The sequence below is a fragment of the Salvelinus namaycush genome, chromosome 1, assembly GCF_016432855.1.
Source record: "Salvelinus namaycush isolate Seneca chromosome 1, SaNama_1.0, whole genome shotgun sequence".
Classification (NCBI taxonomy): Eukaryota; Metazoa; Chordata; class Actinopteri; order Salmoniformes; family Salmonidae; genus Salvelinus; species Salvelinus namaycush.
Window position 1 is genome coordinate 29,384,237 of NC_052307.1, and position 15,049 is coordinate 29,399,285.

General features: G+C 39.1%; 1 protein-coding gene across 1 annotated transcript in view; it reads right to left on the reverse strand.

The window, feature by feature from the left end:
- LOC120028562 (T-box transcription factor TBX5-like) overlaps nt 1–13,356 on the reverse strand; it is a 20,681-nt gene extending 7,325 nt beyond the window's left edge. Inside the window, exons 1-6 of the mRNA XM_038973795.1 lie at nt 13,002–13,356; nt 11,278–11,447; nt 10,384–10,478; nt 3,566–3,685; nt 1,072–1,219; nt 354–506 (exon numbers count right to left, since the gene is read on the reverse strand). Coding sequence (XP_038829723.1) covers nt 354–506; nt 1,072–1,219; nt 3,566–3,685; nt 10,384–10,478; nt 11,278–11,412 — 651 coding nt within the window. The 5' untranslated portion in view covers nt 11,413–11,447; nt 13,002–13,356. The remainder of the gene's footprint in view (nt 1–353; nt 507–1,071; nt 1,220–3,565; nt 3,686–10,383; nt 10,479–11,277; nt 11,448–13,001) is intronic.
- Nucleotides 13,357–15,049: the final 1,693 nt, after the last annotated feature.

The window sequence follows — 15,049 nt, forward strand, 5'->3', positions numbered from 1 at the left end:
TACCTGTGTGTGTGAGAGAGTGATTTCTCTATGGCGCTGGAACCATAACATATATGATCAAAGGAAAGGAACAGGTCAGAGCTGCCCTGTGATGCGTAAACACTGGGATGTAATCAAACTGGACATGTTGAGTTGAGAACAGTGATGGCGGGGGAAAATGCACTGATTCACAAGGCTAACACAAATCTATATACCCATAAGACAACTCTGGCCTGTACAACAGGACCTGGACAATTTAACTGTATCTATGCCAAAATAATCCAGAAATATCTGATCAAATAAGATGAACGAAAATGTGACTTTAAAAAAAAAGAACAATCATAAATTATTTTATGTGTTCAGTGTTTCGGTACCTTGTGGTTCTGGTATGATGTCACGGCAATGAAGGCGGTCTCTGAGAACACGTGCGTGCAGAAGGCAGTGTTCTTGGAACCAAACCTGTTGTATTCGTCTGCTTTGACGATATGGAGGCGGGGCTGGTATTTATGCATGGAGTTTAATATGATCTGCAACACAACAAAAACAAATACATTAAACCAATGCTCTAACTCCATCCCACTTGTAGAAAGAGATATTCAATAGGCCTATCCATACATTTTCCCTTGTGTCTGGACGCATGCTATGCTGAAGCTAAATTGTTTATTTCCAAATGCGTGTCTTTATGTACCAATGCACTGTGCATATGTTTGTCATGTCAGTGATTTTGTTCCCTCTCTGGTAGCCATGCTCTGTGTGTAATAGTAAAGTATTAACAGATAATAGGCCTAGCAGAAAGCAGATAATAGTTGTGTGTGCGTGCGTGTGCGTTCATCGAGAGGCCTAATCCTAATTGGTGTGACGGTCCAACCAACCAGTGTGATGGTCCAACCAGGCATGGATGAGCTAATGACCCTTAACGTACCTAACATCATTATGGAGGTTACCACTGTTCTAACAGAACCACAGCAGACAGCAGCACTATCCCTTCACACACACACACACACACACACACACACACACACACACACACACACACACACACACACACACACACACACACACACACACAGGGTAGAGAGGTTTAGGACTAACGTGTCCGAAGGGGTCCAGATGGTTGTTGGTGAGTTTGAGTTTCTGGAAGGAGACAAGCTGACGTGTCCAGTGGCTTCCGGTGGCCGGAGAGTCAGGATGGACGTACAACCTCCCTGGCATGGCCGGCTCCGCCTTCCCCGTCACAGACCTGACACACACATACACACACAAAATTCACACATTGACAACTCAACCAAATATCAATCACAATTGGATGCTAGTCAGTTGGCCCTGGTCTGACCCAGCCCTGCCCTTTTACCTGCCCCTCGTACTGTGTGTCTCTCTCGCTCACACACACACACACACACACACACACACACACACACACACACACACACACACACACACACACACACACACACACACACACACACACACACACACACACACACAGTCTAACCTGGCCATGCTATTTACTGTGGTCGTGCTGTCACACTGGCACAGGAGACACATAAATCTGACATGCCATGGTGCGCCGCTGGCTGTATCTATTATTATTACTAGACCAACATCCTCCTCACGCTTCAACTGCTTTTATAACAAAGAGACACCCTGCTGGCCCCTGTCTGTTACATCAGGATATGTTCATACCAATACAGGTGTTAATCAGAGCAATGAGGTACAAGCAAATTCCAACCATGTGAACATGTTTCCAAAAACTATTGTCCATATAGGAAAAATATAAACGCAACATGTAAAGTGTTGGTTTCATGAGCTGAAAGATCCCAGAAATTTTCCATAAACACAAAAAGCTTATTTCTCTCATATTTTGTGCAGAAATTTGTTTACATCCCTGTTAGTGAGTATTTCTCCTTTGCCAAGATAAACCATCCACCTGACAGGTGTGGCATATCAAGAAGCTGATTAAACAGTATAATCCTTACACCTTACCCCACCTTGTGCTGGGGACAATAAAATGGCACTATAAAATGTGCAGTTTTGTCATACAACACAATGCCACAGATGTCTCAAGTTTTGAGGAAGCGTGTAATTGGCATGCTGACTGTAGGAATGTCCACCAAAGCTGTTGCCAGAGAATTTAATGTTCATTTCTCTACCATAAGCCGCCTCCAACGTCATTTTAGAGAATTTGGCAGTACGCCCAACAGCCTCACAACCGCAGATCATGTGTAACCACTCCACCCCAGGACCTCCACATCCGGCTTCTTCACCTGCGGGATTGTCTGAGACCAGCCACCCGGACAGCTGAAGAAACTGAGGAGGATTTCTGTCTGTAATAAAGCCCTTTTGTGGGGAAAAACATATTCTGATTGGCTGCGCCACTGCCCATGTGAAATCCATAGATTAGGGCCAAATTAATTAATTGACTGATTTCCTTATATGAACTGTAACTCAGTAAAATCGTTGAAATTGTTGCATGTTTATATTTCTGTTCAGTATATTTAAAACATGCAAAATGTTCTGGTTTGTTTTATAGTATTTGAGTCAATTTCATTTAAATTCCAGTGAAATCAGAAAGTAAACCAAATTCCAATTCCACATTTTCCTTATTGAAAAGCGTTGACGACAATTGGAATTTCAGTGTACTTCCTGAATTTACTGGAAAATAATTTAATTGATCCCAACCGTGCCACTTTAATGACAATAGCCTATGACGTGTGTGCGTGTTGTTGTCGTGTGTATGACTCCTTAAGTTGGAATCTGTCAGAGAAGAATGCCCTCCAACTGGCAACAACTGGACCGAGCTGGCAAACATGTTCACTGAAGTTATTCCACTTCTGTCAAATATGGCTGGGAAATGACAGAGCACCGCTGATATTTACAAACAAATAATCTACCCACGCATAACAACATTCACATTAGGCATTAACATAGTCCCTTGTCTAAACATATGACTGAAAATGGAGCGCCCATCTTCTATTGTAGCAGATGAATGACGTGTCCTTAAGGGTGCCACGGGGCTCCATCATGTGACCAGGGAGAGGAGACATACACAGCACGAGAGGGTTTATGCCGCATTCATGTCATGTTGGAAACCTGGGACCTCCTAGTTAAAATGAGCGTAAATTATTTGCGTAGAGCTTCATATTGGTTGTATCTGATACTTCACAAGAGGGAAACTCGGGTAAGATCTTTCTACAACGAGTAAGCAAGTTGGAAATGTCTGAGTTTATGAGTTTCCGACATCTTCCCTGCAGCCTGGTGCTGACCTCAGTGAAACCTAGCCTTTAATCTGCCCGCCACATGAACCCATGGTACTGAGACTGAACCGGCGGTCAGGGGCAGGAGGTGTGATGCGCAGGCAGCAGGCATACACAGGAAACTAGGCCACAGAGCACAGGGCACTGAGTGGGACCGTGACGTCACGGCAGCGTGTAAGCAGGCCTAAACATCCACGTCCCTGCTCTGTGTTATGTTTCTCTCTCTATAATGCTGTTAAAATATATACTGTTTTACTATTTATTTTTAGCAGCTCAAAACACATAATGTAGGCTATTTAAATATACAAAGTTTTGATATATAGCTAGCTTACCATTTATTATCCGCAAACTTGTAGCGGTGGTCATCCGCTGGCACGATATCCATGAGGAGGATGTACTTGGCTTTAGGGTTGAGGCCCGTAACCTTCACCTTGTAGCAGGGGAACATCCGCCTGGCGAGACAGCAACACCACAGACAGTCAGGATCATAACAATATCAGTAGCCTATCACTGAGGCATAGCAGCCATTGCTGCAGTTGTGAGCAAAACCCGAAACAAAACTAGAATCATCTAAACAATTTACGGAGTGGCTGCAGTTCCGGATTTTCTGGAGGCCCAATTTGTTCTGGCTAAAGATGTAGCTGCTGCCCACTGCTCTGTTGCCGCTTCCCCCTCCTTAATCGGCGATGAACGACTGTCTGGTGTAGCCTACAAACTTCATGTTGTACACAAAGGACATGGTCGACATGTTCTCTCTATTGAATTCCATGCCTCAGTAGGATATTAAGCATAAGCATGATTTCATGTTCTTTATTCCGGAGGGGAGTTAAGCTACATGCAGCTATTTAAATGTTGAACACAAAAGACACGATCAACATGTTCATACAAACTCCAGTGCAAAACTCAAGTGGGGAGTTGCATGCAGCTATCTAGGCAGCATATCAAACACAAGCAAGACACAGTCACAGTCCAATTAGCGATTTAAAGTTATTTTCAATCATCATTGTAAACATTGGCTACGCAGGAAGCAGACAGGCAGTCAAAGTAGCAGTGTTTTTTTCCAGCAACTCTGGCTAGTGGCTACCGTATGACAACTACAAAGATTAGCCTCCATCATCACACAAAATGCAGATTGTTTTTGCTCCAATGCAATGTGTAGGGACTGCGTCCCTCTTGTGCAACTGCAATATCCAATACAACAGACAGATATGGTTGTAGGCAGTCTTCATTAATCACTGCAGGGTTTTTATTTAAACTGTTCAGAAGTATTAGGCAGAAACATAGCCCACTGGGCACACCATGTCACTTCAATGTGGAAATGTGGGTAATATTTGGTTGAGGTGTTGATCAATGAGATTTCAACCTTTATTCACCCACTCAAAAAGACAGCCAGAAGTTTGTTGAATTCCCAATGTGTCATCACTATGCTTTCAACACTTCTAAAGTCACAGCCAAATTCCAATGGAAAAACAATGTCAGATTTTTGGTTTAGTATTCATCTACATGTGTTATCGCTGCACTTTCAACCATTTAAAAACACAACAAAGTTCAAATGGGAATGCAATGTCAGATATTTTGTATTTGGATCTCATAGCACAACCAAATGACCTGGATTGCAGTTGAGATTACATTAAAAGTACATAGTGCAAGTGATCAATGCTGTTTGAGATTCTGCGCAGGTTATTATAGCAATTGTAAAGATCTCCACAGACCTGCAACCTTTGCATGCTATCTTGATCATGCATGCTTTCTAAGATTACATAAATATACATGTATAGTTACATTAGGCTAAGCTCAAAATATGGCCATTTTAAGGTTGAATAAATACTGTTACATTAGTTTCTAAAATAGTTTTAGCTTTATGCTATTGACAACGCAACCAAATATCAATATTTAAAGGATATTGAATGCTTGGATAGTTTCATCTGAGCCACAGCCTTAATCGTATTCTTTAAAGTTTATTTTTGGTTTAGTTGGAGATGTGAATCCAAACTTCAGGATCATTTGTTAACTTGTCGACAAGTTAATAGGCTATTTATTGCATTACAAAAGTGATATTGAATTGTGTTTTGTTGTCAACGCAACCAAATATCAACATTTGAATCTTTTGTGCCACTGATTTAGACTGGTTTTAATTCCAGTTTGTCTACAAATGACTAATTGATCAAATGGATTCACATTTCCATCTCAACAAAGATTCAAAGTTAAAGAACATGACTAGATCAAATCTAACTTTATTTAAAGTGTATTTCAAATTTGATTGGATTTAGTACTATTGTTAAACTTAGATTTTGGGTTGAGATGCAGAAGTGGATCCAACAAATCAGTTAATAATTTGTAGACAAACTGGAATTAGTCAGTGGCACAAATGGAACTGTCCAAGCAGAAGATACATCTCCTTCTAAGGTTGATATTTGGTTACGTTGGCACAACTCAATATCCAGATTGTCTACAAATGAATAATTGATATAGACGTCTGCACCTCAACCAAAAATCTAAGTTAAATAATAGGACTAAATCTAATCTAAACAAACTTTAAATGCACTTTAAATAAAGTTTGATTTTGTCCTATTCTTTAGCCTTGATTTTTGGATAAGATGGAGACTTGAATCCAATGATTAATTTGAAGATTACATTTGAAATCAACCAAAGCTTGAAACCCTAGGCCTATACAGTGCCTTATTCACACCCCTTTACTTTTTCCACATTTGGTTGTGTTACAGCCAGTATTTAAAATGAATGAACCTTTCTTTAGATGTTATGTCACTGATCTACACACTGATCTAATACCCCATAATGTCAAAGTGGAATGACGTTTTTAGACATTTTTACAAATAAATAAAATGAACAGCTGAAATGTCTTGAATCAATACGTATGTAACCGTATAGCTTCCGTCCCTCTCCTCGCCCCTACCTGGGCTCGAACCAGGGACCCTCTGCACACATCAACAACTGCCTACCACGAAGCATCGTTACCCATCGCTCCACAAAAACAACTACTTCAAGGTCTCAGAGCGAGTGACGTCAACGATTGAAACGCTATTAGCGCGCACCCCGCTAACTAGCTAGCCATTTCACATCGGTTACACGTATTCAACCCCTTTGTTATGGCAAGCAAAAATAACTTCAGGAGTAAAAATGTGCTTAAGTCAGATAAGTTGCATGAACTAACTATGTGTGCAATAATGTTGTTTAATATGATTTTTTCACAGTTTGGATGGTGTATTAATACACCCAGTTGCTACAAAAATACAGGTGTCCTTCCTAACTCAGTTAACGGAGAGGAAGGAAACCACTCAGGGATTTCACCATGAGGCCAATGGTGATTTTACAGAGTAAAATGGCTGTGATAGGAGAAAACTGAGTATGGATCACCGACAGTGTAGTTACTCCATAATATTAACCTACATGTATTTTGGAATATAAAAATATTACAAAACATGCATCTTGTTTGCAATAAGGCACTAAAGTAATACTGCACAAAATGTGGAAAATAAATACACTCTTTGTCCTCAATACAAATCATAATGTTTGGGGCAAATCCAACACATCACTGAGAACCACTCTTTATATTTTCAAACATAGTGGTGGCTGCACCATGTTATGGGTATGCTCGTCATCGGCAGGGACTAGGGAGTTTTTTAGGATAAAAAGAAAAGGAATAGAGCTAAGCACAGGCAAAGTCCTAAAGGTTTAGTCTGCTTTCCAACAGACACTGGGAGACAAATCCACTTTTCAGCAGGAAAATAACCTAAAATACAAGGCCAAATATACACTGGAGTTACTTACCAAGATGGCATTGAATGTTCCCGAGTAGCCTATTTACATTTTTGACTTAAATCGTCTAAAAAATATATGGCAAGACTTGAAAATGGCTGTCCAGCAACAATCAACAACCAACTTCAAGCTATACTGCTTGAAGAACGTTTTTCAAAAATAATGTGCAAATATTGTACAATCCAGGTTTGCAAAGCTCTTAAGAGACTTACCTAGAAAGACTTCCAGCTGTAATCGCTGCCAAAGGTGATTCTAACATGTATTGACTCAGGGGGTTGAATACTTATCTAATCAAAATATATTAGTGTTTTATTTAAAAAATCTTCCACTTTGACATTAGATTATTTTGTGTAGATTGTTGACAAAAAAATGACAATTTAATCATACTTTGTATATGGAAAAAGTTGAGGGGTATGAATACTTTGAGGGCACTGTACGTATTGTCAATTTTTTGTTGAACCCTGGGTTGAATTGAAACATAGCTCTAGATGACTTTGCAAATGTGATATAGGCCTAAATAGTATCATTGATGATCTCTAAAGTACAGTTAAATTTAATTTGCTCTGTTAAACCTACCCTTTGGAATGACTTTGATAGCTATAGTGAATTTTGTTATTTAGAGACCTCTCAATAACCATTCTCACGATAGTACATTGGTATTAGTCAGTGATAAATATCAAAGCTAGGCAGTGCTTGGTTAAAACTCTGGATGGGAGAACAAATGAATAGCTCTAGATAGAACAACTCTCCAGTAGGAAGTGCTGCTCATCCCATTGTTTTTTTCTGATGGTGGATATACAGTGAGCTCCAAAAGGGACCAAAAGTACTGGGACAAATGAACTTATTTGTCATATGTATTAATGTATTATGTATTAAATAATAATACTTTAATATGTATTAAAGTAGTCATGCTTCTGTAACTTTCTCACTCATCAATATTCACGATTCATTCAGGATTATCCGTCATTGTGGTAGCATCCACATTAATGTAGAAGTATTTTGAATCATATTCTTATTTACAATAAAAGTGAGTAAAAAAATGACACAATACATTATTTACTGTTCATTTCTATTGGGCACAAAATAATCTGAAACACAACCAAAACAAACAGCAAATGTATCCAACAAGCTTGTAGAGTCACAGACTTGATGGAATCATTGCGTGCTAGGAATATGGGACTAAATATTAAACTTTTGACTACCTTAATACACATAAGTGAATTTGTCCCAATACTTTTGGTCCCCTAAAATTGGGCGACTATGTACAAAAAGTGCTGTACTTTCTAAATGGTTCACCCAATATGGATGAACATTTCCTAAAATTAAAGCTGACAGTCTACACTTTAACCTCATCGTCATCGTATCATTTCAAATCCAAAGTGCTAGAGCACAGAGCCAAAACAACAAAGATTTGTCACAGTCCTAATACACAGCATATTGGCCAACTATGATTTTTCAGTGTAAAAATGTTCCTGTTGATTCAGGAGTTAAACTCACTCTGTAAGAGTGAAATGATCCCTAAGTGGTGTAAAAGAACCCCCAGCGTTGGTGTTAATAACCAGAGTTATTTTGTACAGTGTGGAGAGTAAAACAGTCCCATCAAAACCCTGCTTATCATTATCATATTTCCAAGCATGCTCTACTGCAGGTAGATTTTTTAGGATTATTTTTAACATCTGTGTTTTTGCTTTTGGTTTTGATTGATTGATTGATTAGTCTTATACTACACAAAGATAAATAACATACAATCAATTAGTTAGATTTATTGTACCTGTTACTGAAATGGTTGTTCCAGTTTAAATGGTTTAGGTAGTCTTCTTATCAACTTTCCTAAAGCTGAAAGTCATTCTGAATGCAGGTTGCAGGTGATTAAAAATTCCAGCTGTTGAATATCCTAACTCTGACTGGATTCCAATAGGAATTACACATCACTTTGCAAGCCAGTGTGTACGGGTAAGCCATCAAAGTAAGGCCTTATGATATATGTATTGTATTGTCATAGAGCTTAATTTGAATGATCACATTCGACTAGGTACTCACTTGGTGAATGCCACAGGCCTTTAAAATGAAATAATTAAATAACCATGTCTCTGTCACTAACAAATACAGTCATGGGTGGAAACTCTACAATTCACGCGAAAAGAAAAGGCACCCGGGAAATATGCAAATTAGGCTTTACACCATAGTGTTAAAACAACACCTAAAAAGTATTTACTGTAACACTAGAGGTGTTCATTTCTTACACTGAGAAAGTTTAACAGCATCAGCACTAAGCAAAGTGAGCCCAGTTGACTCTAAATTAAGTGTTTTACGCTGTAGGTGTTGCATATTACTCCACAGTAGAGCTATGCAAACACCACAACCAAGTTCATTTGAACACTTTAAGAGTTGAATTGGGAACACTGTAACGGAGTTAAATCTTTAGCGCTTTCAAAAGTGTTATTTTAACACTAGTTCAGTGGGACTCATATGTTCACTGAAATGAGTGTACATTTAACACTTTCAGAGTTAAATGTATTCCATTGATATTGCTGTATACTGTAAATTGAAGCTCCAAAGCTGTTTCAAAGGTACATATTCAACATATTTTAAACAAGGTTTGTCTATGTGTTGAAGATATAACATTGTTTCAAAGGTACAAATTCAACATATTTCATTCAAATTTGTCTATGTTGAAAACTGGTTACAATGATGACCTAATCCTGTGGTTGAAATTTCACCTTCCAAACAACAGTTGATTACTTTTTTTCAAATCCTATGTATTTTCACGTAGATTCCACGTCACAATACATTGACAAGTTACTAGCTACGTTGATTCAACCAACCAGTTTGTGTCCAGTGGGAGGATACATCATCATGGTTCATCAGAAGAGGGCGAGTAAAGAGAGAAACGTGAAGGGGGATGAAGTGTGAACAGCAAGAAAAATGTGTGCGTAGAATAACACGTACAGGAGATGATTTGGATGCGTAGCTTTGAGAAAGAGGTTTCCAGAGGGGCGGGGCGAGTGCGAAACTCCATATTCATAGCCACCGCCAATCATTTATTCGGCTAATGAGAAAATTATATTACTTGAAAATGTGTACCAGGCCAATAGCCTACTTGTTATGGGCCTAATTATAAATACAAACGTTACAAACAGTAGGCCTAATCATAAAAATGTGACATGTTTAACAGGTCTAGGCCTAGTGGACACATTTTTATTTTCCCTAAATGTGCAGTGTTAATTAACGGAAGCTCAAAAAACCTATAGCCTAAGCCTAACATAAAAAGTGAGAAAACAATTTGTACTAGTTTATAGGCTTAATTGTAGCCTATAATGGACATGAATTTTCATTCTCCTCTAATGCAAGAACACATAGCGCACGCATTTACCTTCCCGCTTTAGTGATAATCATCTCTGTTCCGACCTCATGGAACTTCTCCCACAGCTCGCGCTCGTGCAGGTAGACTTTTATTCCCTCCATCCCCTGAGAATAGAGAACAGATAAGATAAGAGATATATATACTAAATATTTAAACCAAAGTCCCGATCCCTCCTTGAAGAAATATCCTACCGATAGGCCTACATAAACTTAATTGAACATTGTAAAAACAGTTTAAAAAAAACAACAAACATAAGCCTTTACAGCCTGACCAATAACAATGTATTTTATCTTAGTGAGACTGTTGTACTATTGGAACGGTTTGATTAAAATTACAATACGTTTGGGCCTATTAATATTAATAACAATAACTATTGTAAGCCTATTTATTAGATGCCGCATAGGCCTACACTGTTAAATAGGCTACTGAAGGTTTCAGATTTATAAGAAAACCCCGATATTTTCACTAACGGAGTTTGACACAGATTTAACCAGAGTCAGTCAGTCAGTGTTGCTCTGGGCATGTTCTAGGTAACCAACCGACTGTTTAGAAACCAAATCTAGGTCATATTCAGCTCCCGCGTTCCTAAAATTGGCTATTTGTTTCTGCTTTGAAATGAAATGCGCTACTTCGCCGACTTTAGTTTTTATATTAGGGGAATAATCGTTTAAATTAGTGGCCTATATTATTCAGAGTATTTTCATTTGTTCTCTTCAATAGGCTATGGGCCTACTATAGACTATTAACTTAATGACATTATTTTCAACAATTACTTTCCCACTTCGCTTTAGAAGAGAAAATCATGCATAAATCGTGATCACCCACAATTAAAAAAATATACATGTGCCTCGTTTTCATGTTTTGAAATGTTTTACATTTACACACACACAAAAGGGAAGTTACCTGCTGTGTGCGCGTGGTCTCCGGTGACCGTGGAGAGCTGGAGCTAGTGTGATTCTCCGGTTTGTTCTCTTTCGGTGAGTCCGTGTCTGTGTCCATGCGCTCTGGGATGGCGAACGGGTCCCCGCCGTTAGCCATCACACACACTACAATACCTGACACCAAGGGACACACTGACGGGATAGACACAACACACGCACGCACGCACGCACGCACCACACACACACACACACACACACACACACACACACACACACACACACACACACACACACACACACACACACACACACACACACACACACACACACACACACAATTATCTGATAGGCCTAAAATACAGTATGTTAATACTTTATTATTAACCTATTAGGCCTGGGATAACAGAGCTGATAATAATGACTTGAATTCAATATACACACACCTCAGTCTCATTTCACAGAAAATATGACAAAATTCAAACTAAAACTATATTACAAAATAAGCTGTGTTGTGCATTTGAAAACATCTTGGGCCTAAAGAAATAAGCTCATGCATAAATGGTCTAGATCAAATGAAACAAATGAGAAAAAATAAGCATAATTAAAATATATATTTAAATAAACATTTAAATGTCTATTTAGATAGTCAATGAAATGTATATTATTCTGATTTAGATAGTCATCTGCAACATGTAGTCTTGTTAAATATCAGTAGGCTAAGGCTTTATCTATTATTAATCTATTATTTAAAATTGTGTTTTGGCTATATCACAGCGTGTGCATATTTAACAACGTGTAATAATAACAATAATAATAATCATCATCATCATCATAATAATCGAATAACAGTCATAATTAATAAGAAGATAACAATAATAGGAATAGGCTTAGTGATCATAATAATGTATGTAGCATATCCTTACTAATAACGCGTAACAATATCCTACTAGTGATTAAATATGCTATTAGTAAGCTAATAGATAGACGGTTATATAAGGATGCTATTATTATAAGCTGTGAATGATCAGGGCCCACTGGGAAAACATTGTTTTGTTTTCTATAAATTATTGACAATAAAATGTACAGTGACACTAAATCCAAACAGTGTTTCTAGACGAGCGAAGAGGTCCAGTTTGGTTTATTGTTGGTAAAATCCCGGACTGCACCTCTCACTGTACCAGACCTGGCCTCAAATACATGCGTATTTACTAGGCCTATTTGTTATTGAAATACTTATTTTCTGTGTATTTGAGTATTTTCAAATAATGGGGCCAAATCAGCTACTTATATTGGAATTATTTGAAAGTAAATTCATGTAAATAGCCGAAACTACAGTATTTTGAAATAGGATACTTGTTTCCATTATTTCAAATACCCCTTGGACCAAACAGACCTTGGTTAAAATGCATGGACTATTTACATATTTGTATTTGAAAATACACATGTCTGTGTATTTCTGTATTTTCAAACACTTTCCAACTGTTTCCAAAAACATTCCAATATTCAACTAGCCTACTTATATTTTCAAAGAAAAATTATCCAAATACTTACTTCGCAATGTCTTTAGGCTATTTCAATTACTTTCAAAGGATTTGAACACAGGTCTGCACTCTACATCAACTCTGGAGCCGAATATTGAAGACATAGAGACAGCTGTCTAAAGCCAAGCCGCTGAGTCTAAACAACACTACACCCAGCCGCACACATTCACTTAACACTCCTCACACACTCTTCGGGTCTGTGTACCTCATGCGCTGTTCTGTTTCGGTCCTGGAGACCACAGTTCCACGGTCATCCTGGTATGTGTGTGTTTGTTAGATCAGTGTCCAGAGTCGCTGTGTCACCTAATCCGAAATTCTCCAAACACGCAGACCCACAGAGTTCACCGAATTAAATAGAACACTCCGTCAGACCTCCGTCAGTAACGCATTATTATGGTGAATAATCACACTGGACGAAGGTTAGGCTATATACGTTTAGTATTTTAAAACTGGATTGTACCATACGTCTAAATGAATTTCCCTATGTCTGACTCTAACCGTCGACGGTTGCCGAAGCCAGCCTGGTCCACCAGAGACCCCCAGTCTTTTCCCGCCTTCCCCACTCCTCTCCCTCTATCTCCATGCAGCAGTCTATCGTGTGCGGAGCTGGAGCTCGGTTTGACCCTCAAATCAGGAATTACCCATTTCAAGGCACCCCCTACGTTTTTCAGCCCCCACCCCCATCGTACCCTCGCGTCATAGCCAGTTACTGAAAGAATGTAGGACCTATAAGATTGCTCTCCCTCCCTCCCCACCCCCCTCTCGCTCAGACAGAGAGAGCGCAGTGGCCTTGTCATTCATGCTAATAAAGATGCTATGAATCTGAATCTGAAAGAGAGAGAGAGATAGAGAGAGACAGAGAGCTTTAGCAACAGTGGCCTTGTCATTCATGCTAATAAAGATGCTATGAATCTGAGAGACAGACAGACCGAGAGACGAGCGAGAGAGAGAGATTAATTTAGTCCCTGCATGGCCAGGGATTATATTGAGAAAATGGAGGTCGGTTTATGAGGATTTGGTTTGATGTAAAGAGCATGAAGGTACTATTATCCCTATTTAAGAGGGGAGCAACATTTTCTGTAAATACATGCATGCATGATCTCAGGATATAAATACTATAATAAACTGGGTGGTTTGAACCCTGAATACTAATTGACTGACAGCTGTGGTATCAGACGTATACCACGGGGATAACAAAATATGTGTTTTTCCTGCTCTAATTACGTTGGTAACCAGTTTATAATAGCAATAAGGCACCTCGGGAGTTTGTGGTATATGGCCAATATAGCACGGCTAAGGGCTGTGTCCAGGCACTCCGCTTTGCGTCGGTGTAAGAACAGCCCTTAAACGTGGTATAAATGGCCATATACCACACCCCCTCGGGCCTTATTGCTTAATTATACTCTTTCCCTTTCTTATATAATAGCTAGGATAACCTACATGTATATTATCTCAAAGGCTACCATCCTTCACACAGCATTTCACTGCAGGGCGCTGCGTCTGTATTAAGAATCGAGATAATCAACCGGTCGCATCCATTACCGTGCAGCTCTTGAGCAGAGTCACCCGGAGTTGAAGGGGTCAGCATGAGGTAAACAGGCGCTCGTTTGAGCTCTGCTCTCTCCGTTTGGTGGAATATACTTGATAATCAATCCACGACCACACACACACACACACACACACACACACACACACACACACACACACACACACGCACACTGAAATAGGATAGGCTTGCAGCAATACAGCCTATTACTTTAGTGTGAAATTATAGCCTGGACTCATTGATGTAAAAAAAAATAGGCCAACATCGCGTAAACATAGCCTAATTTTAACCTAATCTGATTTGCTTTTCTCACATTTTCTTGGCTACGGCTCATAGGCTACCGACGATGACTCTGTAGCATTTACATTCTGCTTCGATAATGCTCTTGTTTCTCAAAACGGTCATTTGTCACAGCAATAAACTCGTTATTACAGGATTGTCACCAGAATTTTGGCTTTTACGCATGCAGTGTCCCGGGTGCTCTAAAGCGCCAATTTTCTTCAATCAAACAATTATTTCCTAAAGTGGTAGGCTAGCATATAATTTAGGCTAATATTAGGCATATTAGTAAAAGGCTTGACCTCTATTTTTTTAAATCACACATAAGAAGACAAACGCCTATAGCCAGTCGGTCATGCATGGTCTCCAAAACAGATCAGTAGTAGGTTATTTCAACAATTGTTGTATTTTACCGTGTTCAGATGGCA